The 24,486-nt window shown below is 45.9% G+C and overlaps 1 protein-coding gene across 5 annotated transcripts in view; it reads left to right on the top strand.

Annotated features, from left to right (window-relative positions):
* The window catches only part of LOC135049800 (acetylserotonin O-methyltransferase-like), a 448,700-nt gene that overhangs the window by 104,529 nt on the left and 319,685 nt on the right, over positions 1–24,486 (top strand). For 4 of the 5 annotated variants that reach the window (XM_063955675.1, XM_063955677.1, XM_063955676.1 and 1 more), the window contains exon 6: positions 3,182–3,322. The exons of the other annotated variant lie outside the window; for it this stretch is intronic. In XM_063955675.1, coding sequence (XP_063811745.1) covers positions 3,182–3,322 — 141 coding nt within the window. The remainder of the gene's footprint in view (positions 1–3,181; positions 3,323–24,486) is intronic. 5 annotated transcript variants of the gene reach the window in all.

Genomic DNA, 24,486 nt, shown 5'->3' on the forward strand with positions numbered 1-24,486 from the left:
CTGACTGTAAGTAACCAAAAGAACTTTATTTAAAATGCATGTATGCACTGATGATGCCATTTGAATGTACAGTATAGATCTGATTTAAAAAATTTTTCTAAAAAATATAACAGCTACATAATGGGGGTAAGGTGCAATCAGGGAGATCAATGGACTAATCAGGGAGTCAGGGAGTTTGCTACTATTTCATAGAGTCTCTGGGGCAAACACAGGATTTAGTGAGGGGGGTTTCTGTGAGGGGGGAAGGGGGGTGTCTATGTATGTGTGTGTATATATATATATATATATATACACACACACACACACGTACATATTTACACACACATATATTTTTTTATATACACAAACATATACATACATACATAACTACTAATATATACATACACACACACACACATTATTTTCCCCACCAGGGGATGGGAGCAGATCGATGGGCAGCAGCGTTAGAACGGAGGGAGCTGCTGTGGCTCCCCGCCGGGCATTCTGTAAGAAGAAGAGAGCTACTGTACATACAGTGCAGTAGCTCTCCGTCGCCGCAGCAGGGCAGCAGCTTCACGGTCGCGATCGCAGCTTTTAGCTGAGACGGAGACAGCTGTGTCTCCGTCTCAAAAACAGTCAAATCGGCTCATCGGGGGGGGGGGGGGCTGCGGGGGTGTACCAAGTACTTGTGGAGGGTAGGCATCTATGGCATATGTACTGTGTGAGAGATGAGACATGATATACATTGTGAATTCAGCTGTAAGGGGGAAGGTACAGCAATGTGCACTGTGTGAGAGATGAGCTCCCTGAGGTGGGGATGGCCATCGGTGGGTTATCCATCGATGGTCACCATTGATGGTACCATTGATGGATAACCTCGATGGTGTAAAACCATCAGGAAGGGATCCATCAATGGTTTTATCCATCGATGGTCATCCCTGCATTACTTGTGCAATGAAATGCGTGACCAATCTAAGCTCAGTGCCCTGACACTTTGAAAAAAACAAAACAAAAAAACAATTCAGTAGCACTAAACCATCGATGGCGGGAAACCACCTGGTTCTCCCTGATCGATGGTAAAAGTTTTCGACATCCGCCATAGACCATTGATGATTTTGAATGGCCATCCCAACCATGAGGGATAAGATGAGATGGGGAGAGCTGTGTAAGTGGGGAGAGCTGTGTATAACAGGGATGTGCAGTGAGGTAAATGGCTGGGGAGTGATTCGCTATTACCAGAGCCAGATTTACACACAACGGCGGTCATTCCGAGTTGATCGTAGCTGTGCTAAATTTAGCACAGCTACGATCATCTTCCCTGACATGCGGGGGGACGCCCAGCACAGGGCTAGTCTGCCCTGCATGTCAGTCCCCCCGCACAAATACAAACACATCGCACAGCGGCGATGTCTTTGTATTTGAGCAGTAACTCCCGGCCAGCGCAGCTCCTGCTGCTGGCTGGGAGTTAATTGTCACGCGTGAGATGTCATGCAGCCGCCGCAGCCCACCCCCAAACGGTTTGGCCACGCCTGCGTTGACCGGACCGCTTCTCCTAAACGGCGGCTTAACGTCGCCATTCAGTCCCCTCCCGCCCAGCGACAGCCTCTATCTCAGAGGCGTTTGCTAGGCAACGATAGCTGCCATGCGCCGGTGCACTGCAGCGCCGGCGCATGCGCAATTCCGACCCAATTGCTGCGCTGCGACAAATTGCAGCGAGCGATCGGGTCGGAATGATCCCCGATATAGGAGTCAAAGGGTTCATGTGGGGATTATACACAAGAGAAGAACTATATACTGCTGGAAAATCAAAGAGTTTTGGCCAGAGATGTGCAGAAAAGGAAGGTGCCTCACTTGCCATAGTCTTTATTCTCCAGAGTTTTTACTATAAGAATAATTAGAATAATATAAAGAAGATATTTATAATATATTCTGTGTATTTTTAATATACTTTATATAATCAAAACTCTGTCATGTACGTTAGTATGACAGGAAAGGCTCTGCCTCACTCCACCGCACGTTACTGGTGTATAACGGGCATTGTGTGTAATAGCGGCACTACTACTATGGCCATTATGTGTGTAAGGGGCACTATTTCTGTGGGCACTGTGTATAAGGGCCACTACTGTGTAATGTAACGTGTATAAGGGGTACTAAAGTGTGACATAAGGTGAATAAGATTGTGATACTGTGATGTGTCATTTGAATTGGGGGTACTATTGTTTAAATAAGCCCCATTTTTTTGACCGTGCACCTTTGGCGCATACTGTTCCTTTAGAAAGTATGGGAGGTAGGGCACAAATTTACAGTTTGCATTGGGGTGCCAAACACCCTAGCATCGGCCTTGGCTCCACCTAAAAGTTGCTGGGGCTAGGTGGCAGGGGAAATGAGCAAAAACATATCAAATGTGCATGAAGAAAAGGCTTGATAATTAACAAACATCTTGAACAAAGCTCTGTGGCATAAGCAGCATTTGGCAAGCAATCCAAGCAACAGAAAGCTTCACAAAGACAGCCTTAAATACAAGAATTACCACAGGTGAAGCTCATTTTAGCTAAAGATTACTTCAGATGAATCACAGTCCAGTGACTTTAATGAGGGTAGCTTTTCTAATGCGAAACATTTTGCATTACAGTAAATGTTGGGAATATGCACTAAGATCTGCTTTACATGTTTGATTTACTAGATTTCTAAAATTGTCATGCTCTCCCTCTACAGCCTAAAATACTGAAAAGTTATACCCTTTTCACATTGCAAAAATAATCCGGTATCGACCCGCCTGACCCGGTAAATCAACCCGGGTAATAAGAAGGGTTATTCCCAGGTTAAATACCGGGTCAGTGGCAGTGTAAACGGGTTCCTGGGTTGATGCGACCCAGGACCCGTTCACTACATAGGGAGAGATGGCGCGGAGGTGAGCTCATCTCCCAGCGCTGCCTCCGCCCCGCTGCTGGCTCCGCCCCCCTGCCACTGTGGTAACCAACCTGGCATATTGCTGGTTTGGGAAGCCTACTAATAGGGACCAATGCTGGATCCCACCCGGGAAGGATCCGTTTCCAATTCCTGGGCGGCATTGGTGATGTGAAAGGGGTATTACATGTTTTTCTGAATTTTATTTATTTTTTGTCTGACAATAGGAAAATTTACACATTACCTTGTTTTGTGCTATTACTACATTTTACAGAAAAATCATTCTGTGTTATAGGATGTTCGGGATCTATTGCAAAGCAATATGTGTCTACATATCCTGGATCCAATGTCACTATTATGGACCTGCCAAAAGTGATACAAACAGCTAAGAGATATTTCATAACAGATAGTGATCAACACATATCTCTCCTTGAAGGTACTGTACATGGTATTTTATTGCTATAGAAGCAGGGCCGGTGCAAGGTTTCTTGGCACCCTAGGCAAAACATCTCCCTACTGCCCCCCAACACTATCAATTACCTACTTTCCCAGTCAGTAAGGTGAAAGTGATTAGGCAGAGTATTATACGTTTCTCAGTCGTCTGACTGCATTGACTACAACAAGGATGTATCTCTCAAAGACATCCTTAATTATTTGATGGGTACCCCCTTCCCAGATCCTGGCACCCTACCCAGTTGCCTATCTTTTTCTATTTGATTTTGTCTCTCATACACTGCCTCTCACATACATCCACACACTGCCTCTCACATACATACATACATACATACATACATACATACATACATACATACATCCATACACTGCCTCTCATACATACATCCATACACTGCCTCTCTCATACATACATCCATACACTGCCTCTCTCATACATACATACATACATACATACATACATACACAGCCTCTCTCATACATCCATACACTGCCTCTCACATACATACATACATACATACATAGCATCTCTCATACATACATACATACATCCATACACTGCCTCTCTCATACATACATCCACTGCCTCTCACAAACATACATCCACTGCCTCTCACATACATACATACATACATACATACATACATACACTGTCTCTCTCATACATACATCCATACACTGCCTCTCTCATTCATACATACATACATAGCCTCTCTCATACATCCATACACTGCCTCTCACATACATACATCCATACACTGCCTCTCTCATACATACAACCACTGCCTCTCACAAACATACATCCACTGCCTCTCACATACATACATACATACATACATACATACATACATACACTGTCTCTCTCATACATACATCCATACACTGCCTCTCTCATTCATACATACATACATAGCCTCTCTCATACATCCATACACTGCCTCTCACATACATACATACATACATACATACATAGCCTCTCTCATACATACATCCATACACTGCCTCTCACATACATACATCCACTGCCTCTCACATACATCCACTGTCTCTCTCATCCATACATCCTTACACTGCCTCTCTCATATATACATCCACACACTGCCTCTCACATACATACATACATTCATACATACATACATAGCCTCTCTCATACATACATACCCTCTCTCATACATACATCCACTGCCTCTCACATACATACATACATACATACATACATACATACACTGTCTCTCTCATACATACATACATACATACATACATACATACATACATACACACACACACTGCCTCTCATATATACATCCATACACTGCCTCTCTCATTCATACATACATACATACATACATACATACATACACACACAGCCTCTCTCATACATCCATACACTGCCTCTCACATACATACATACATACATACATACATACATACATATCCTCTCTCATACATACATCCATACACTGCCTTTCACATACATACATACATACATACATACATACATACATCCACTGCCTCTCACATACATACATACATACATACATACATCCACTGCCTCTCACATACATACATACATACATACATACATACATACATACACTGTCTCTCTCATACATGCATCCATACACTGCCTCTCTCATACATACATACATACATACATACATACATACATACATACATATATATACAGGCTCTCTCATACATCCATACACTGCCTCTCACATACATACATACATACATACATACATACATACATACATAGCCTCTCTCATACATACATACATACATACATACATACATAGCCTCTCTCATACATACACACATAGCCTCTCTCATACATACATCTATACACTGCCTCTCACATACATACATCCATACACTGTATCTCATACATACATACATACATACATACATACATACATAGCCTCTCACACACATACACTGTCTCTCTCATACATCCATACACAGCCTCTCTCATACATCCATACACTGCCTCTCGCATACATACATACATACATACACTGCTTCTCGTGTGCATACATATACTGCCTCTTTCATGCATATATGCATCCATACACTGCCTCTCACATACATACATACATACATACATACATACATACATACACTGCCTCTCACATACATACATCCACTGCATCTCACATACATACATACATACATACATACATACACTGCCTCTCACATACATACATCCACTGCATCTCACATACATACATACATACATACATACATACATACATCCACTGCCTCTCAGATACATACATATATACACTGTCTCTCTCATACATGCATACATACACAGCCTCTATCATACATCCATACACTGCCTCTCGCATACATACATACATACATACATACACTGCCTCTTTCATGCATATATACATCCATACATCCATACACTGCCTCCATACAGACATATACATCCATACGCTGCCTCCTTGCGTACATTATACATCCATACACTGCCTCTCTCACACATACATACACCGCATCTCTCATACAAACATACACTGCCTCCACACATACATATATACATCTATACACTGCCTCTATACATTATATATATATATATATATATATATATATATATACACACACACACATACACATCTATGCACTGCCCCCATACATACATCCATACACTGCCTCCGTCCGTCCGTACATACATTCATACATATATACATCCATACACTGCCTCTCATACATACATACATACATACATACATACATATATCCATTAATACAGTACCTCTCTCATACATACATACATACATACATACATACATACATATATCCATCCATACACTACCTCTCTCATTCATACATACATACATACATACATACATATATCCATACATACACTACCTTTTTCATACATACATACATACATACATACATAAATATATCCATACATACATATATCCATCCATACACCACCTCTCTCTTACATACATACATACATACATACATACACTGCCTTCATACATACATATATCCATCCATCCATATACAGTTTCCATATATACATACTCATACATACATAAATCCAAACCCCCCTCCCCCAGCCAGGGCTCCATGTTGTTGCCACCATCTCGCGGATCACGATGCTGCCCAGGATAGCACTGCTGCTGCTGGCGGGGAGGCACTGCTCCCGTTTCTGACTTTGGCTACATAGTCCATGGTGGACGCTGACACTGATAAGAGGCGCGCGGCTGCGGATGGCGAGGGGCAGGCGGCTGCGGCTGGAGAGAGGCGCGTAGCTGCGGCTGGAGAGGGGCGGGCGGCTGAGGCTGGAGAGGGACGGGCGGGCGGCTGAGGCTGGAGAGGGGCGGGCGGGCGGCTGCGGCTGGCGAGGGGCGGGCGGTTGCAGCCTCTGATCAATTGCCGGCTTTTATCATCAATCCCCCAGCCCCTCCGAAACCCGCAGAGATATATTTAAAAAAAAAAAAAAAAGTACTGTGGGTTGCGGGGGACATTGTCGGACGCTCATCTCTCATGTTAATGTGCTGACAAAACGGCGCCCTCCGGTGGCCGGCGCTCTAGGCAGCTGCCTAAAGCTGCCTAATGGTAGCGCCGGCTCTGTATAGAAGCACACTTATTTACTCTCCTGGAGGTTGCAGGAGACTCACGATTTTTCAGGTAGTCCTCCATACCCCCAGTAGATCTCCCATATCACACCCACTTAAATAGGAAAGCCGGCAGAATGCAGAGAATTGCAGCTCCATTTTTATTGGGTTGCGCTGAATGCACAATATCATGGGATTTAATTTAATTCTGCCCATAGGCATTTCTATAATGGGTACAGTTTGTGCAGTGCACACAGGCCTCTGGGTCCAGGGGGGCCCACACCGCACACACTGCACCCATATTATACTTACCCCTCCAGGAGTCCCGCAACAGCGGCCCTGCACTGCGGACAGAAATCACTTGGAAAATGGCCACAGCGGCCCTTCCTGAGTGATTTTCACATGTGCACTGGAAACGTCCCTGGGAACAAGGCACCTGGGTTTGCATTATTCTAGCGTCCACTGCTGCCAGAGAGGAGGGGGACCGCAACGGAAACTGCATGTCCACTCCTCTCTTAAAACGATCCTGGTTCTACCCCTTCCTCGTTGACCCCAAAACTACAGCATTTTGTTACTACGGGGGTGAGGCTTTATAATGTATTAGCGCGTTCCTGACCCCCGGAGTTGACTGCATCATCTCCCCTCTGGGCTTACACATCTGCAGTTTTGCATTCATTATGATTGATATAATGTTTGAATAATTTTTTTAAGTATTTTTATTTTTTAATTAATATAACATTTTCAATTAAAGTATCATGATTGGTAATTTAAACCAACCAAAATAGTTTATCTGGACTTTGCTTTATGAAGGTGCCACCAGGGCACCAAAATGGCTGTTGACCATTCAACTACTGGTCAATAATGCTATTAGGTCGACATGCATTAGGTCGACATGGACGTTATGTTGACATGTACTAGGTTGACAGGTCAAAAGGTCGACATGAGTTTTTACATTTTTTTTCTTTTTTTGGATTTTTTCATTCTTAATGATCCACGTGGACTACAATTGGGGATGGTAACCTGTGCCAAGTGCAGCAAGGCACGTTGCCCGAAGCTCGCGAGCCATGCAAGGGGACACGGCGCACTAATTTGGGTTCCCCATCACTTTACAGTCAAAAACCTCATGTCGACCTTTTGACCTGTCTACCTAGTACATGTCAACCTAACGACCATGACCCAACGACCCATACCCCAACTACACGTTGGAGGCATGCAGCATTGGTATGAATTGGCCACCAATTACTGGCATCTATGTCACTGTGATTTTTCTAATGGCTATTTGCAATAATTTTTTCCATGCCTCTGGTCATTTGTATGTATTTTGTTTCAGTTCATGTTCTTCTGATGTTAATCTCTTTTCGATAAAGATTTTTTTCTCATAAAATGGAGGTGCTGGAGCTTACTCTGGATTATTATTACAATTATAATATGTACCAGGAACTCATATATATAAATACAGGTTGAGTATCCCAAATATTCCAAAATACGGAATATTCCGAAATACGGAATTTTTTGAGTGAGAGTGAGATAGTGAAACCTTTGTTTTTTGATGGCTCAATGTACACAAACTTTGTTTAATACACAAAGTTATTAAAAATATTGTATTAAATCACCTTCAGGCTGTGTGTTTAAGGTGTACATGAAATATAAATGAATTGTGTGAATGTAGACACACTTTGTTTAATGCACAAAGTTATACAAAATATTGGCTAAAATGACCTTCAGGCTGTGTGTATAAGGTGTATATGTAACATAAATGCATTCTGTGCTTAGTTTTAGGTCCCATCACCATGATATCTCATTATGGTATGCAATTATTCAAAACTACGGAAAAATCCCATATCCAAAATACCTCTGGTCCCAAGCATTTTGGATAAGGGATACTCATCCTGTATATATCTATATATATATATATATATATATATATACACATGTGTGTATATGTATGTATGTATGTATGTATGTATGTATGTGTGTATATATACTGTATATATACCCATATTGTAGAATAACATCCTTGTGTATTCACATATTCTATACCATCTTGTCTTTTAACACTGGATTTTCAAAGTTGCCACTGTTGGAGTTGCAACTATTAGACAAACATCTTTTAAATCTATATAATGATAATTCCCACAATGTACTATAGTGTCTATAGCCCTGACGAAGCTTAGCAAAAGTGAAATGCGCATCGTCATCGCTGTGCGCTGTCTATACTGTTTATTAATATGTATTAAATACCTGTGAATTTTGAAGAATATAGGTATAGAATATGTGAATATAAAAGGATGTTATTCTACAATATGGGTCCTATATTCATATAAAAGGCAGCTGAATTATTACTCAGATATATGAAAAATCAGCGGTTATAGAAACTGTAAAATATACATTGAGGTTATTCAGGGCAATCCGAGCCTTATATCTACAGACAACTATACTGTCATTCAGGGGTGTATTTAGGGGTCTGAGTGCCCCTGGCAAAGTAAAGGACGGGTGCCCCCCCCCCCTATTGGAAATAGGGAAGGCACGTGTGCCAAAAAGGGGGCGTGGCCACTTAATAGTACCCCAATTCAAATTACACCACAGTAGTGTGCCTTACTCACACAGTAATGTACATTATTTACGTTATGCTACACAGTAATACCCCTTAAACACATTATGCCACACAGTAGTGCATATATATATATATATATATATATATACAAATAGAAAATTCAGCACTCACCATTGCAAGCTCACTTGTCCTCACAACATCAATAAATAAATGATGGGGGTTTAGTTAGTGAATTGGCCAATGCACGGAAGCCTGCATACCACTCGCCAAGGTACCCCACCTTCATGCAGGTCCTACACTACCACAAAGCCTTAAAAATTAAAACCTGGCAACTGTATCACACATAATATAACTGCAAATATGCCCACTAGGTTTAATGTATGCCTGCCACATATCTTATGGCTTTTAAAGGCATACTAGTCACCTGACACTGGCCGATAAATTACTAAGGAGCAGCTGACACAGGTTTAGAACAATTGAGATTACACAGGGGTGCATGAAAAGGCCTGTGACCACGGTTAATAAGAGTTAACCAAAGATTAACCCCAAAATATACAAACAAATATAGAAAACCACAGCACTCGCCACCCCAGAAGCGGGGTGCAGTGTCTGCACTCACCACTCATAGGGTGGGGTGCATGCATCCCATGGCCACCTACCCAAATACATACAAAATAGAAAATTCAGCACTCACCATAGCAAGCTCACTTGTCCTCACAACATCAATAAATAAATGATGGCCAATTCACTAACTAAACCCCCATCATTTATTTATTGATGTTGTGAGGACAAGTGAGCTTGCTTTGGTGAGTACTGAATTTTCTATTTGTATGTATTTGGGTAGGTGGCCATGGGCTGCATGCACCCCACCCTATGAGTGGTGAGTGCAGACACTGCACCCCGCTTCTGGGGTGACGAGTGCTGTGGTTTTCTATATTTGTTTGTATATTATGGGGTTAATCTTTGGTTAACTCTTATTAACCGTGGTCACAGGCCTTTTCATGCACCCCTGTGTAATCTCAATTGTTCTAAACCTGTGTCAGCTGCTCCTTAGTAATTTATCGGCCAGTGTCAGGTGACTAGTATGCCTTTAAAAGCCATAAGATATGTGGCAGGCATACATTAAACTTAGTGGGCATATTTGCAGTTATATTATGTGTGATACAGTTGCCAGGTTTTAATTTTTAAAGCTTTGTGGTAGTGTAGGACCTGCATGAAGGTGGGGTACCTTGGCGAGCGGTTTGCAGGCTTCCGAGCATTGGCCAATTCACTAACTAAACCCCCATCATTTATTTATTGATGTTGTGAGGATAAGTGAGCTTGCTATGGTGAGTGCTGAATTTTCTATTTGTATGTATTTGGGTAGGTGGCCATGGGCTGCATGCACCCCACCCTATGAGTGGTGAGTGCAGACACTGCACCCCGCTTCTGGGGTGGCGAGTGCTGTGGTTTTCTATATTTGTTTGTATATATATATATATATATATATATAATAAGAATTTACTTACCGATAATTCTATTTCTCATAGTCCGTAGTGGATGCTGGGGACTCCGAAAGGACCATGGGGAATAGCGGCTCCGCAGGAGACTGGGCACAAAGTAAAAGCTTTAGGACTAGCTGGTGTGCACTGGCTCTTCCCCCTATGACCCTCCTCCAAGCCTCAGTTAGGATACTGTGCCCGGACGAGCGTACATAATAAGGAAGGATTTTGAATCCCGGGTAAGACTCATACCAGCCACACCAATCACACCGTACAACTTGTGATCTGAACCCAGTTAACAGCATGATAACAGAAGGAGCCTCTGAAAAGATGGCTCACAACAACAATAACCCGATTTTTGTAACAATAACTATGTACAAGTAATGCAGACAATCCGCACTTGGGATGGGCGCCCAGCATCCACTACGGACTATGAGAAATAGAATTATCGGTAAGTAAATTCTTATTTTCTCTAACGTCCTAGTGGATGCTGGGGACTCCGAAAGGACCATGGGGATTATACCAAAGCTCCCAAACGGGCGGGAGAGTGCGGATGACTCTGCAGCACCGAATGAGAGAACTCCAGGTCCTCCTCAGCCAGGGTATCAAATTTGTAGAATTTAGCAAACGTGTTTGCCCCTGACCAAGTAGCTGCTCGGCAAAGTTGTAAAGCCGAGACCCCTCGGGCAGCCGCCCAAGATGAGCCCACTTTCCGTGTGGAATGGGCTTTTACAGATTTTGGCTGTGGCAGGCCTGCCACAGAATGTGCAAGCTGAATTGTACTACAAATCCAACGAGCAATCGTCTGCTTAGAAGCAGGAGCACCCAGCTTGCTGGGTGCATACAGGATAAACAGCGAATCAGATTTTCTAACTCCAGCCGTCCTGGAAACATATATTTTCAGGGCCCTGACTACGTCCAGCAACTTGGAATCCTCCAAGTCCCTAGTAGCCGCAGGCACCACAATAGGCTGGTTTAAGTGAAATGCTGAAACCACCTTAGGAAGAAATTGAGGACGAGTCCTCAATTCTGCCCTGTCCGTATGAAAAATTAGGTAAGGGCTTTTATAGGATAAAGCCGCCAATTCTGAGACACGCCTGGCTGAAGCCAGGGCTAACAGCATTACCACTTTCCATGTGAGATATTTTAAGTCCACAGTGGTGAGTGGTTCAAACCAATGTGATTTTAGGAATCCCAAAACTACATTGAGATCCCAAGGTGCCACTGGAGGCACAAAAGGAGGCTGTATATGCAGTACTCCCTTGACAAACGTCTGAACTTCAGGAACAGAAGCCAGTTCTTTTTGGAAGAATATTGACAGGGCCGAAATTTGAACCTTAATGGACCCTAATTTGAGGCCCATAGACAGTCCTGTTTGCAGGAAATGCAGGAAACGACCCAGTTGAAATTCCTCTGTAGGGGCCTTCCTGGCCTCGCACCACGCAACATATTTACGCCAAATACGGTGATAATGTTGTATGGTTACATCCTTCCTGGCTTTGATCAGGGTAGGGATGACTTCATCCGGAATGCCTTTTTCCTTCAGGATCCGGCGTTCAACCGCCATGCCGTCAAACGCAGCCGCGGTAAGTCTTGGAACAGACATGGTCCCTGCTGGAGCAGGTCCTTTCTTAGAGGTAGAGGCCACGGGTCTTCCGTGAGCATCTCTTGAATTTCCGGGTACCAAGTCCTTCTTGGCCAATCCGGAGCCACGAGTATAGTCTTTACTCCTCTCCTTCTTATGATTCTCAGTACTTTTGGTATGAGAGGAAGAGGAGGGAACACATACACTGACTGGTACACCCACGGTGTTACCAGAGCGTCCACAGCTATTGCCTGAGGGTCCCTTGACCTGGCACAATATCTGTCCAGTTTTTTGTTGAGGCGGGACGCCATCATGTCCACCTTTGGTTTTTCCCAACGGTTCACAATCATGTGGAAGACTTCTGGGTGAAGTCCCCACTCCCCCGGGTGAAGATCGTGTCTGCTGAGGAAGTCTGCTTCCCAGTTGTCCACTCCCGGAATGAACACTGCTGACAGTGCTATCACATGATTCTCCGCCCAGCGAAGAATCCTTGCCACTTCCGTCATTGCCCTCCTGCTTCTTGTGCCGCCCTGTCTGTTTACGTGGGCGACTGCCGTGATGTTGTCCGACTGGATCAACACCGGCTGACCCTGAAGCAGAGGTCTTGCCTGACTTAGGGCATTGTAAATGGCCCTGAGTTCCAGGATATTTATGTGAAGTGACGTTTCCATGCTTGACCACAAGCCCTGGAAATTTCTTCCCTGTGTGACTGCTCCCCAGCCTCTCAGGCTGGCATCCGTGGTCACCAGGACCCAATCCTGAATGCCGAATCTGCGGCCCTCTAGGAGATGAGCACTCTGTAACCACCACAGGAGAGACACCCTTGTCCTTGGAGACAGGGTTATCCGCTGATGCATTTGAAGATGCGATCCGGACCATTTGTCCAGCAGATCCCACTGAAAAGTTCTTGCGTGGAATCTGCCGAATGGAATCGCTTAGTAAGAAGCCACCATCTTTCCCAGGACCCTTGTGCATTGATGTACTGACACTTGGCCTGGTCTTAGGAGGTTCCTGACTAGGTCGGATAACTCCTTGGCTTTCTCCTCCGGGAGAAACACCTTTTTCTGTACTGTGTCCAGAATCATCCCTATGGAACAGCAGACGTGTCGTCGGAATCAGCTGCGATTTTGGAATATTTAGAATCCATCCGTGCTGTCGTAGTACTACTTGAGATAGTGCTACTCCGACCTCTAACTGTTCTCTGGACCTTGCCCTTATCAGGAGATCGTCCAAGTAAGGGATAATTAAGACGCCTTTTCTTCGAAGAAGAATCATCATTTCGGCCATTACCTTGGTAAAGACCCGGGGTGCCGTGGACAATCCAAACGGCAGCGTCTGAAACTGATAGTGACAGTTCTGTACCACAAACCTGAGGTACCCTTGGTGAGAAGGGCAAATTGGGACATGGAGGTAAGCATCCTTGATGTCCAGAGACACCATATAGTCCCCTTCTTCCAGGTTCGCTATCACTGCTCTGAGTGACTCCATCTTGAACTTGAACCTTTTTATGTAAGTGTTCAAGGATTTCAGATTTAAAATGGGTCTCACCGAGCCGTCCGGCTTCGGTACCACAAACAGCGTGGAATAATACCCCTTTCCCTGTTGCAGGAGGGGTACCTTGATTATCACCTGCTGGGAATACAGCTTGTGAATGGCTTCCAATACCGCCTCCCTGTCGGGGGGAGACGTTGGTAAAGCAGACTTCAGGAACCGGCGAGGGGGAGACGTCTCGAATTCCAATTTGTACCCCTGAGATACTACCTGCAGGATCCAGGGGTCCACTTGCGAGTGTGCCCACTGCGCGCTGAAATTCTTGAGACGGGCCCCCACCTTGCCTGAGTCCGCTTGTAAGGCCCCCGCGTCATGCTGAGGACTTGGCAGAAGCGGGGGAGGGCTTCTGTTCGTGGGAAGAGGCTGTTTGCTGCAGTCTTTTTCCCCTTCCTCTGCCCCGGGGCAGATATGAGTGGCCTTTTGCCCGCTTGCCCTTATGGGGACGAAAGGACTGAGCCTGAAAAGACGGTATCTTTTTCTGCTGCGAGGTGACTTGGGGTAAAAAGGTGGATTTTCCAGCCGTTGCCGTGGCCACCAGGACCGATAGACCGACCCCAAATAACTCCTCCCCTTTATACGGCAATATTTCCATATGCCGTTTGGAATCCGCATCCCCTGACCACTGTCGCGCCCATAATCCTCTTCTGGCAGAAATGGACATCGCACTTACTCTTGATGCCAGAGTGCAAATATCCCTCTGTGCATCTCGCATATATAGAAATGCATCCTTTAAATGCTCTATAGTCAATAATATATTGTCCCTGTCCAGGGTATCAATATTTTCAGTCAGGGAATCCGACCAAGCCACCCCAGCACTGCACATCCAGGCTGAGGCGATTGCTGGTCGCAGTATAATACCAGTATGTGTGTATATACTTTTAAGGATATTTTCCAGCTTCCTATCAGCTGGTTCCTTGAGGGCGGCCGTATCAGGGGACGGTAACGCCACTTGTTTTGATAAGCGTGTGAGCGCCTTATCTACGCTAGGGGGTGTTTCCCAACGCGCCCTAACCTCTGGCGGGAAAGGGTATAATGCCAATAATTTTTTAGAAATTAGCAGTTTTTTATCGGGGGAAACCCACGCTTCATCACACACCTCATTTAATTCATCTGATTCAGGAAAAACTACGGGTAGTTTTTTCACACCCCACATAATACCCTTTTTTGTGGTACTTGTAGTATCAGAAATGTTCAAAACCTCCTTCATTGCCGTGATCATGTAACGTGTGGCCCTACTGGAAAATACGTTTGTTTCCTCACCGTCGACACTGGAGTCAGTGTCCGTGTCAGTGTCTGTATCGACCTGAGGTAACGGGCGTTTTATAGCCCCTGACGGTGTTTTAGACGCCTGTACAGGTATCAACTGATTTGCCGGCTGTCTCATGTCGTCAACAGTCTTTTGTAAAGTGCCGACACTATCACGTAATTCTTTCCATAAGACCATCCAGTCAGGTGTCGACTCCCTAGGGGGTGACATCACTAACACAGGCAATTGCTCCGCCTCCAAACCATTTTCCTCCTCATACATGTCGACACAGCGTACCGACACACAGCACACACACAGGGAATGCTCGGATAGAGGACAGGACCCCACTAGCCCTTTGGGGAGACAGAGGGAGAGTTTGCCAGCACACACCAGAGCGCTATATATATATATATATAGGGATAACCTTATATAAGTGTTTTTCCCTAATATAGCTGCTGTATATATTAATATGCCAATTTAGTGCCCCCCCTCTCTTGTTTTACCCTGTTTCTGTTGTGCAGGACTGCAGGGGAGAGTCAGGGAGCCTTCCTCCAACGGAGCTGTGAGAAAAAAATGGCGCTTGTGTGCTGAGGAGATAGGCTCCGCCCCTTTTTCGGCGGCCTTTCTCCCGCTTTTTTGTGGAAAACTGGCAGGGGTTAAATGCATCCATATAGCCCAGGAGCTATATGTGATGTATTTTTAGCCATTTAAGGTATTTTCATTGCGTCCCAGGGCGCCCCCCCCCAGCGCCCTGCACCCTCAGTGACCGGAGTGTGAAGTGTGCTGAGAGCAATGGCGCACAGCTGCGGTGCTGTGCGCTACCTTATTGAAGACAGGACGTCTTCTGCCGCCGATTTTCCGGACCTCTTCACTCTTCTGGCTCTGTAAGGGGGCCGGCGGCGCGGCTCCGGGACCCATCCATGGCTGGGCCTGTGATCGTCCCTCTGGAGCTAATGTCCAGTAGCCTAAGAAGCCCAATCCACTCTGCACGCAGGTGAGTTCGCTTCTTCTCCCCTTAGTCCCTCGATGCAGTGAGCCTGTTGCCAGCAGGTCTCACTGAAAATAAAAAAACCTATTTAAACTTTTACTCTAAGCAGCTCAGGAGAGCCACCTAGATTGCACCCTTCTCGTTCGGGCACAAAATCTTAACTGAGGCTTGGAGGAGGGTCATAGGGGGAGGAGCCAGTGCACACCAGCTAGTCCTAAAGCTTTTACTTTGTGCCCAGTCTCCTGCGGAGCCGCTATTCCCCATGGTCCTTTCGGAGTCCCCAGCATCCACTAGGACGTTAGAGAAATATATATATATATATGGGAAGGCGAGCACGCTCCTGGGAAAGTGGGCGTGGCTTCACAATTTTATATAATGATATCAAACTATAAATATATAATCACTCCCCCTACACATGCACACACACAATTAGCAGCCTTACACACAATACCCACAGTAGTTCTCCTTACACATAATGTCCCCAGTATAGTGTCAGATGCACATAATGTCCGCCAGTATAGTGCCAATTACATATATGCCCCCACAGTGCCAGATACACATATGCCCCCACCAAGCTGGACACTCGTATGCCCCTACAGTGCCGGACACTCGTATGCCCCTACAGTGCCACACACTTGTATGCCCCCACAGTGCCGCACACTCATATGCACCCACAATGCCAGACACTCAAATGCCCCCACAGTGCCAGATACACGTATGCCCCCACAGTGCCAGATACACGTATGCCCCCACAGTGTCAGATACACATATGCCCCCACAGTGCCAGACACACATATGCCCCCATGTTGATTTTACTATTAAAGACAGCACTTTTAGGTAGATTCACTTTTAGAGGCGACAGCTATCCCCCCACCCCCGTGTAGTTCCTCAACAGCAGGGATGCCCATTAATGATCAAAGAATGCAGCAGCAGCAGCAGCCACTGTAATTGGCGCCGGGGTCCAGCACCGCACCACAATACAGGCAAGAAACTCTACTTAAACTACACCCCCCAGCAGCCACTGCTGCATACTGTGAACATTACTGGGCATCCCTGCTGGTGAGGAACTACATGGGGGTGGGGGTATAGCTGCTGCCTCTAAAAGTGAATCTACCTACTGCTCGCGGGTGGCACCTCTGGACGTCGCCCCCCCCCCCCCCCCCCCCCTTGGCTGGCGCCTCTGGCGAGTGCCATCCTGGCCAATAGGAAGATACACCCCTGCTGTCATTTGATATGTGCAGTGTGGTTTGGAATATCCTCACTATACAGCAACAAATGTTACACTATTATTTCTCTAACGTCCTAGTGGATGCTGGGGACTCCGAAAGGACCATGGGGAATAGCGGCTCCGCAGGAGACTGGGCACAAAAGTAAAAAGCTTTAGGACTACCTGGTATGCACTGGCTCCTCCCCCTATGACCCTCCTCCAAGCCTCAGTTAGATTTTTGTGCCCGAACGAGACGGGTGCAGGCTAAGGGGCTCTCCTGAGCTGCTTAGTGTAAAAGTTTAAAGTAGGTTTTTTATTTTCAGTGAGACCTGCTGGCAACAGGCTCACTGCACCGAGGGACTAAGGGGAGAAGAAGCGAACTCACCTGCGTGCAGAGTGGATTGGGCTTCTTAGGCTACTGGACATTAGCTCCAGAGGGACGATCACAGGCCCAGCCATGGATGGGTCCCGGAGCCGCGCCGCCGGCCCCCTTACAGAGCCAGAAGAGTGAAGAGGTCCGGGAAATCGGCGTCAGAAGACGTCTGTCTTCAATAAGGTAGCGCACAGCACCGCAGCTGTGCGCCATTGCTCTCAGCACACTTCACACTCCGGTCACTGAGGGTGCAGGGCGCTGGGGGGGGCGCCCTGAGACGCAATAAAAAACCTTTTTTTGGCAAAAAAAATACATCACATATAGCTCCTGGGCTATATGGATGCATTTAACCCCTGCCAATTTTTCCATTAAAAAGCGGGAGAAAGGCCGCCGAAAAAGGGGCGGAGCCTATCTCCTCAGCACACTGGCGCCATTTTTTCCTCACAGCTCCGTTGGAGGAAGGCTCCCTGACTCTCCCCTGCAGTCCTGCACTACAGAAACAGGGTAAAACAAGAGAGGGGGGGGGCACTAATTTGGCATATTAATATATACAGCAGCTATATTAGGGAAAAACACTTATATAAGGTTATCCCTGTATATATATAGCGCTCTGGTGTGTGCTGGCAAACTCTCCCTCTGTCTCCCCAAAGGGCTAGTGGGGTCCTGTCCTCTATCAGAGCATTCCCTGTGTGTGTGCTGTGTGTCGGTACGCTGTGTCGACATGTATGAGGAGGAAAATGGTGTGGAGGCGGAGCAATTGCCTGTGTTAGTGATGTCACCCCCTAGTGAGTCGACACCTGACTGGATGGTCTTATGGAAAGAATTACGTGATAGTGTCGGCACTTTACAAAAGACTGTTGACGACATGAGACAGCCGGCAAATCAGTTAATACCTGTACAGGCGTCTCAAACACCGTCAGGGGCTATAAAACGCCCGTTACCTCAGGTCGATACAGACACTGACACGGACACTGACTCCAGTGTCGACGGTGAGGAAACAAACGTATTTTCCAGTAGGGCCACACGTTACATGATCACGGCAATGAAGGAGGTTTTGAACATTTCTGATACTACAAGTACCACAAAAAAGGGTATTATGTGGGGTGTGAAAAAACTACCCGTAGTTTTTCCTGAATCAGATGAATTAAATGAGGTGTGTGATGAAGCGTGGGTTTCCCCCGATAAAAAACTGCTAATTTCTAAAAAATTATTGGCATTATACCCTTTCCCGCCAGAGGTTAGGGCGCGTTGGGAAACACCCCCTAGAGTGGATAAGGCGCTCACACGCTTATCAAAACAAGTGGCGTTACCGTCTCCTGATACGGCCGCCCTCAAGGAACCAGCTGATAGGAAGCTGGAAAATATCCTAAAAAGTATATACACACATACTGGTATTATACTGCGACCAGCAATCGCCTCAGCCTGGATGTGCAGTGCTGGGGTGGCTTGGTCGGATTCCCTGACTGAAAATATTGATACCCTGGACAGGGACAATATATTATTGACTATAGAGCATTTAAAGGATGCATTTCTATATATGCGTGATGCACAGAGGGATATTTGCACTCTGGCATCAAGAGTAAGTGCGATGTCCATTTCTGCCAGAAGAGGGTTATGGACGCGACAGTGGTCAGGTGATGCGGATTCCAAACGGCATATGGAAGTATTGCCGTACTATCAGTTTCAGATGCTGCCGTTTGGATTGTCCACGGCACCCCGGGTCTTTACCAAGGTAATGGCCGAAATGATGATTCTTCTTCGAAGAAAAGGCGTCTTAATTATCCCTTACTTGGACGATCTCCTGATAAGGGCAAGGTCCAGAGAACAGTTAGAGGTCGGAGTAGCACTATCTCAAGTAGTACTACGACAGCACGGATGGATTCTAAATATTCCAAAATCGCAGCTGATTCCGACGACACGTCTGCTGTTCCTAGGAATGATTCTGGACACAGTACAGAAAAAGGTGTTTCTCCCGGAAGAGAAAGCCAGGGAGTTATCCGACCTAGTCAGGAACCTCCTAAGACCAGGCCAAGTGTCAGTACATCAATGCACAAGGGTCCTGGGAAAGATGGTGGCTTCTTACGAAGCGATTCCATTCGGCAGATTCCACGCAAGAACTTTTCAGTGGGATCTGCTGGACAAATGGTCCGGATCGCATCTTCAAATGCATCAGCGGATAACCCTGTCTCCAAGGACAAGGGTGTCTCTCCTGTGGTGGTTACAGAGTGCTCATCTCCTAGAGGGCCGCAGATTCGGCATTCAGGATTGGGTCCTGGTGACCACGGATGCCAGCCTGAGGGGCTGGGGAGCAGTCACACAGGGAAAAAATTTCCAGGGCTTGTGGTCAAGCATGGAAACGTCACTTCACATAAATATCCTGGAACTCAGGGCCATTTACAATGCCCTAAGTCAGGCAAGACCTCTGCTTCAGGGTCAGCCGGTGTTGATCCAGTCGGACAACATCACGGCAGTCGCCCACGTAAACAGACAGGGCGGCACGAGAAGCAGGAGGGCAATGACGGAAGTGGCAAGGATTCTTCGCTGGGCGGAAAATCATGTGATAGCACTGTCAGCAGTGTTCATTCCGGGAGTGGACAACTGGGAAGCAGACTTCCTCAGCAGACACGATCTTCACCCGGGGGAGTGGGGACTTCACCCAGAAGTCTTCCACATGATTGTGAACCGTTGGGAAAAACCAAAGGTGGACATGATGGCGTCCCGCCTCAACAAAAAACTGGACAGATATTGCGCCAGGTCAAGGGACCCTCAGGCAATAGCTGTGGACGCTCTGGTAACACCGTGGGTGTACCAGTCAGTGTATGTGTTCCCTCCTCTTCCTCTCATACCAAAAGTACTGAGAATCATAAGAAGGAGAGGAGTAAAGACTATACTCGTGGCTCCGGATTGGCCAAGAAGGACGTGGTACCCGGAAATTCAAGAGATGCTCACGGAAGACCCGTGGCCTCTACCTCTAAGAAAGGACCTGCTCCAGCAGGGACCATGTCTGTTCCAAGACTTACCGCGGCTGCGTTTGACGGCATGGCGGTTGAACGCCGGATCCTGAAGGAAAAAGGCATTCCGGATGAAGTCATCCCTACCCTGAACAAAGCCAGGAAGGATGTGACCGTACAACATTATCACCGTATTTGGCGAAAATATGTTGCGTGGTGCGAGGAATTTCAACTGGGTCGATTCCTGCATTTCCTGCAAACAGGACTGTCTATGGGCCTAAAATTAGGGTCCATTAAGGTTCAAATTTCGGCCCTGTCAATATTCTTCCAAAAAGAACTAGCTTCTGTTCCTGAAGTTCAGACGTTTGTCAAGGGAGTACTGCATATACAGCCTCCTTTTGTGCCTCCAGTGGCACCTTGGGATCTCAATGTAGTTTTGGGATTCCTAAAATCACATTGGTTTGAACCACTCACCACTGTGGACTTAAAATATCTCACATGGAAAGTGGTAATGCTGTTAGCCCTGGCTTCAGCCAGGCGTGTTTCAGAATTGGCGGCTTTATCCTATAAAAGCCCTTACCTAATTTTTCATACGGACAGGGCAGAATTGAGGACTCGTCCTCAATTTCTCCCTAAGGTGGTTTCAGCATTTCACTTAAACCAGCCTATTGTGGTGCCTGCGGCTACTAGGGACTTGGAGGATTCCAAGTTACTGGACGTAGTCAGGGCCCTGAAAATATATGTTTCCAGGACGGCTGGAGTCAGAAAATCTGACTCGCTGTTTATCCTGTATGCACCCAACAAGCTGGGTGCTCCTGCTTCTAAGCAGACTATTGCTCGTTGGATTTGTAGTACAATTCAGCTTGCACATTCTGTGGCAGGCCTGCCACAGCCAAAATCTGTAAAAGCCCATTCCACAAGGAAGGTGGGCTCATCTTGGGCGGCTGCCCGAGGGGTCTCGGCTTTACAACTTTGCCGAGCAGCTACTTGGTCAGGGGCAAACACGTTTGCTAAATTCTACAAATTTGATACCCTGGCTGAGGAGGACCTGGAGTTCTCTCATTCGGTGCTGCAGAGTCATCCGCACTCTCCCGCCCGTTTGGGAGCTTTGGTATAATCCCCATGGTCCTTTCGGAGTCCCCAGCATCCACTAGGACGTTAGAGAAAATAAGAATTTACTTACCGATAATTCTATTTCTCATAGTCCGTAGTGGATGCTGGGCGCCCATCCCAAGTGCGGATTGTCTGCATTACTTGTACATAGTTATTGTTACAAAAATCGGGTTATTGTTGTTGTGAGCCATCTTTTCAGAGGCTCCTTCTGTTATCATGCTGTTAACTGGGTTCAGATCACAAGTTGTACGGTGTGATTGGTGTGGCTGGTAAGAGTCTTACCCGGGATTCAAAATCCTTCCTTATTGTGTACGCTCGTCCGGGCACAGTATCCTAACTGAGGCTTGGAGGAGGGTCATAGGGGGAGGAGCCAGTGCACACCAGGTAGTCCTAAAGCTTTTTACTTTTGTGCCCAGTCTCCTGCGGAGCCGCTATTCCCCATGGTCCTTTCGGAGTCCCCGGCATCCACTACGGACTATGAGAAATAGAATTATCGGCAAGTAAATTCTTATTTTTCTGTAAAAGAATGTGTCAGTAATGTTGCAAGATCTCTACATTTGTAGCTATTTTTAGACATCACTGGCAAGAACAGTCAGTGGTAGTCTTAAGTGATTACTACATTACTTCTGTCATTACAGGTGTTCGCTAAATCTACAGAATAAAGACAGCGCACAAGCATTTTCTTTTAACATAAACTTTTATTCACGTAAAAAGTAAAAAAAAATATTTTTCTTTCTTATACCCCTTTTACACCAAAATCCAGGGTCTGACCCAGGATTTGGAACAGGGTTCCAAGCCGGGTCAGACCCGGGACTCCCCCCATTTCACTGCAGTGCCGATCCGGGATACTCTTGGATCGGCACCGTTTACACTGTGTTGTGGGCCGGCGCTTAGAGATGATGTCATCCCCAAGCGCCGGCCCACACTGCAGATCGGGACTCCGGAGCGCCTCGCCGGGGGCAAGCTCAGCAATCTGGAAGCTGCTGTGCTGCCCCCAGCCTCCTGCGCTTCCAGGCACCAGACATGGTGCTGCTGTCTGCATAGAGAGCATGTGCCATGTATCCAGCCGCAGCATGGCAACCAGCACGGAGCCGCTGTCTGCATAGACTGCGTGCACCGTGACCCCCAGCCTCCCAACTGCCCGCCGGACACTGCGGTACGGGAGGTTTGCCATGCTGTAAATGGGTGCCGGGTCGGCTGACCCGGCTTACCCATTTACACCGCCTCCTTCCCGGGTCTTACCCGTGTCCAACCCTGCGTATGTGCCGGGTTGGATTCCCGGGAAAGTGGACCCGGGGTGACCCTATTACACCACCTGCAGTCCCGGGATTTTGCGCACTCCCGTGCAAAATCCCGGGATATTTCAGGTGGTGTAAAAGGGGTATTACACGTCATTCTGTTTCTATTGATTTTATATATCACTTCTACTTTCTACATGTCCCCCTTTTAAAGGGACATATAATACACCATATGTGGTAATATTAAAGACATTTACATCACATATGGGTATTGTAACTCCTTTATCTTTATAATTAATAAAGTACAGAAAATTTTATTTTCGTTAAAGAAGAATTAATTCTCTTGTGGAAGGGGAAGAGTGCTGCTACTTAAGTTGATTGACTTTTTTCTCTTTAAAATTGGTACATATGCTTATATATGCTTGTGTTCTGTAATGTGATGGTAATAACCTTTGAGTATTGCAACCTTTAAATATACTTACTGTTTAGTCTATTTCCTGGAAGTAGTACCTAGAATATGGGAAAAGATAATAGATAGAATATAAATGTATGCTTGTGTTTGCACACACCTAATAGTAGTCCCGGGAATTACAGTCATAGAAGAGTAGGCTTACCCAAGCAAGCCTAATTATAATCTCCAAGCTTGGGTGGAGGCATGTTTAGTACTTCTAGTGTAACCACTAACTAGATGGTCGCCAACAAAGGGTTACATAAAAAATATATATATGGCATGCTATATTGTCCTGTTTTGTGTGTATATGTGCTCTTATAGGACATGCTGCTGACTTAAATAATAATAATTTTATTTATATAGCGCTCTTTCTCCAATAGGACTCAAGGCGCTTAACAGATACATAGCATAATATAGTACAGGAAATAATGAAATACAGAACAGCTTTTCATAAAATACAGAAGCATCGAGATACTAAAGGGATATTTATTGGAATGCTTGAGTAAAAAGGAAAGTCTTGAGTCTACTTTTGAAGGATTCTATAGTTGGGGCCTCTCGCACTGTGCGGGGAAGTGAGTTCCATAGAGTCGGAGCCACATGACTAAAAGCTCGACCCCCAGATGAATTATGGGAGATTCTAGGTACTACTAAAAGTCCTCCATCTACAGATCGCAGTAATCGAGTGGGGCAGTATGCTGTCAGAAGCTGCTTCAGGTACCTTGGGCCCTGGTCATGTAGTGCTTTGAAACTCAGTAAGCCAATCTTGAAGATGATTCGCCATCTTAAAGGCAGCCAGTGAAGGGAGTAGAGTATGGGTGTTATGTGGCT

This window comes from Pseudophryne corroboree, chromosome 2 (genome assembly GCF_028390025.1).
Source record: "Pseudophryne corroboree isolate aPseCor3 chromosome 2, aPseCor3.hap2, whole genome shotgun sequence".
Taxonomy (NCBI): Eukaryota; Metazoa; Chordata; class Amphibia; order Anura; family Myobatrachidae; genus Pseudophryne; species Pseudophryne corroboree.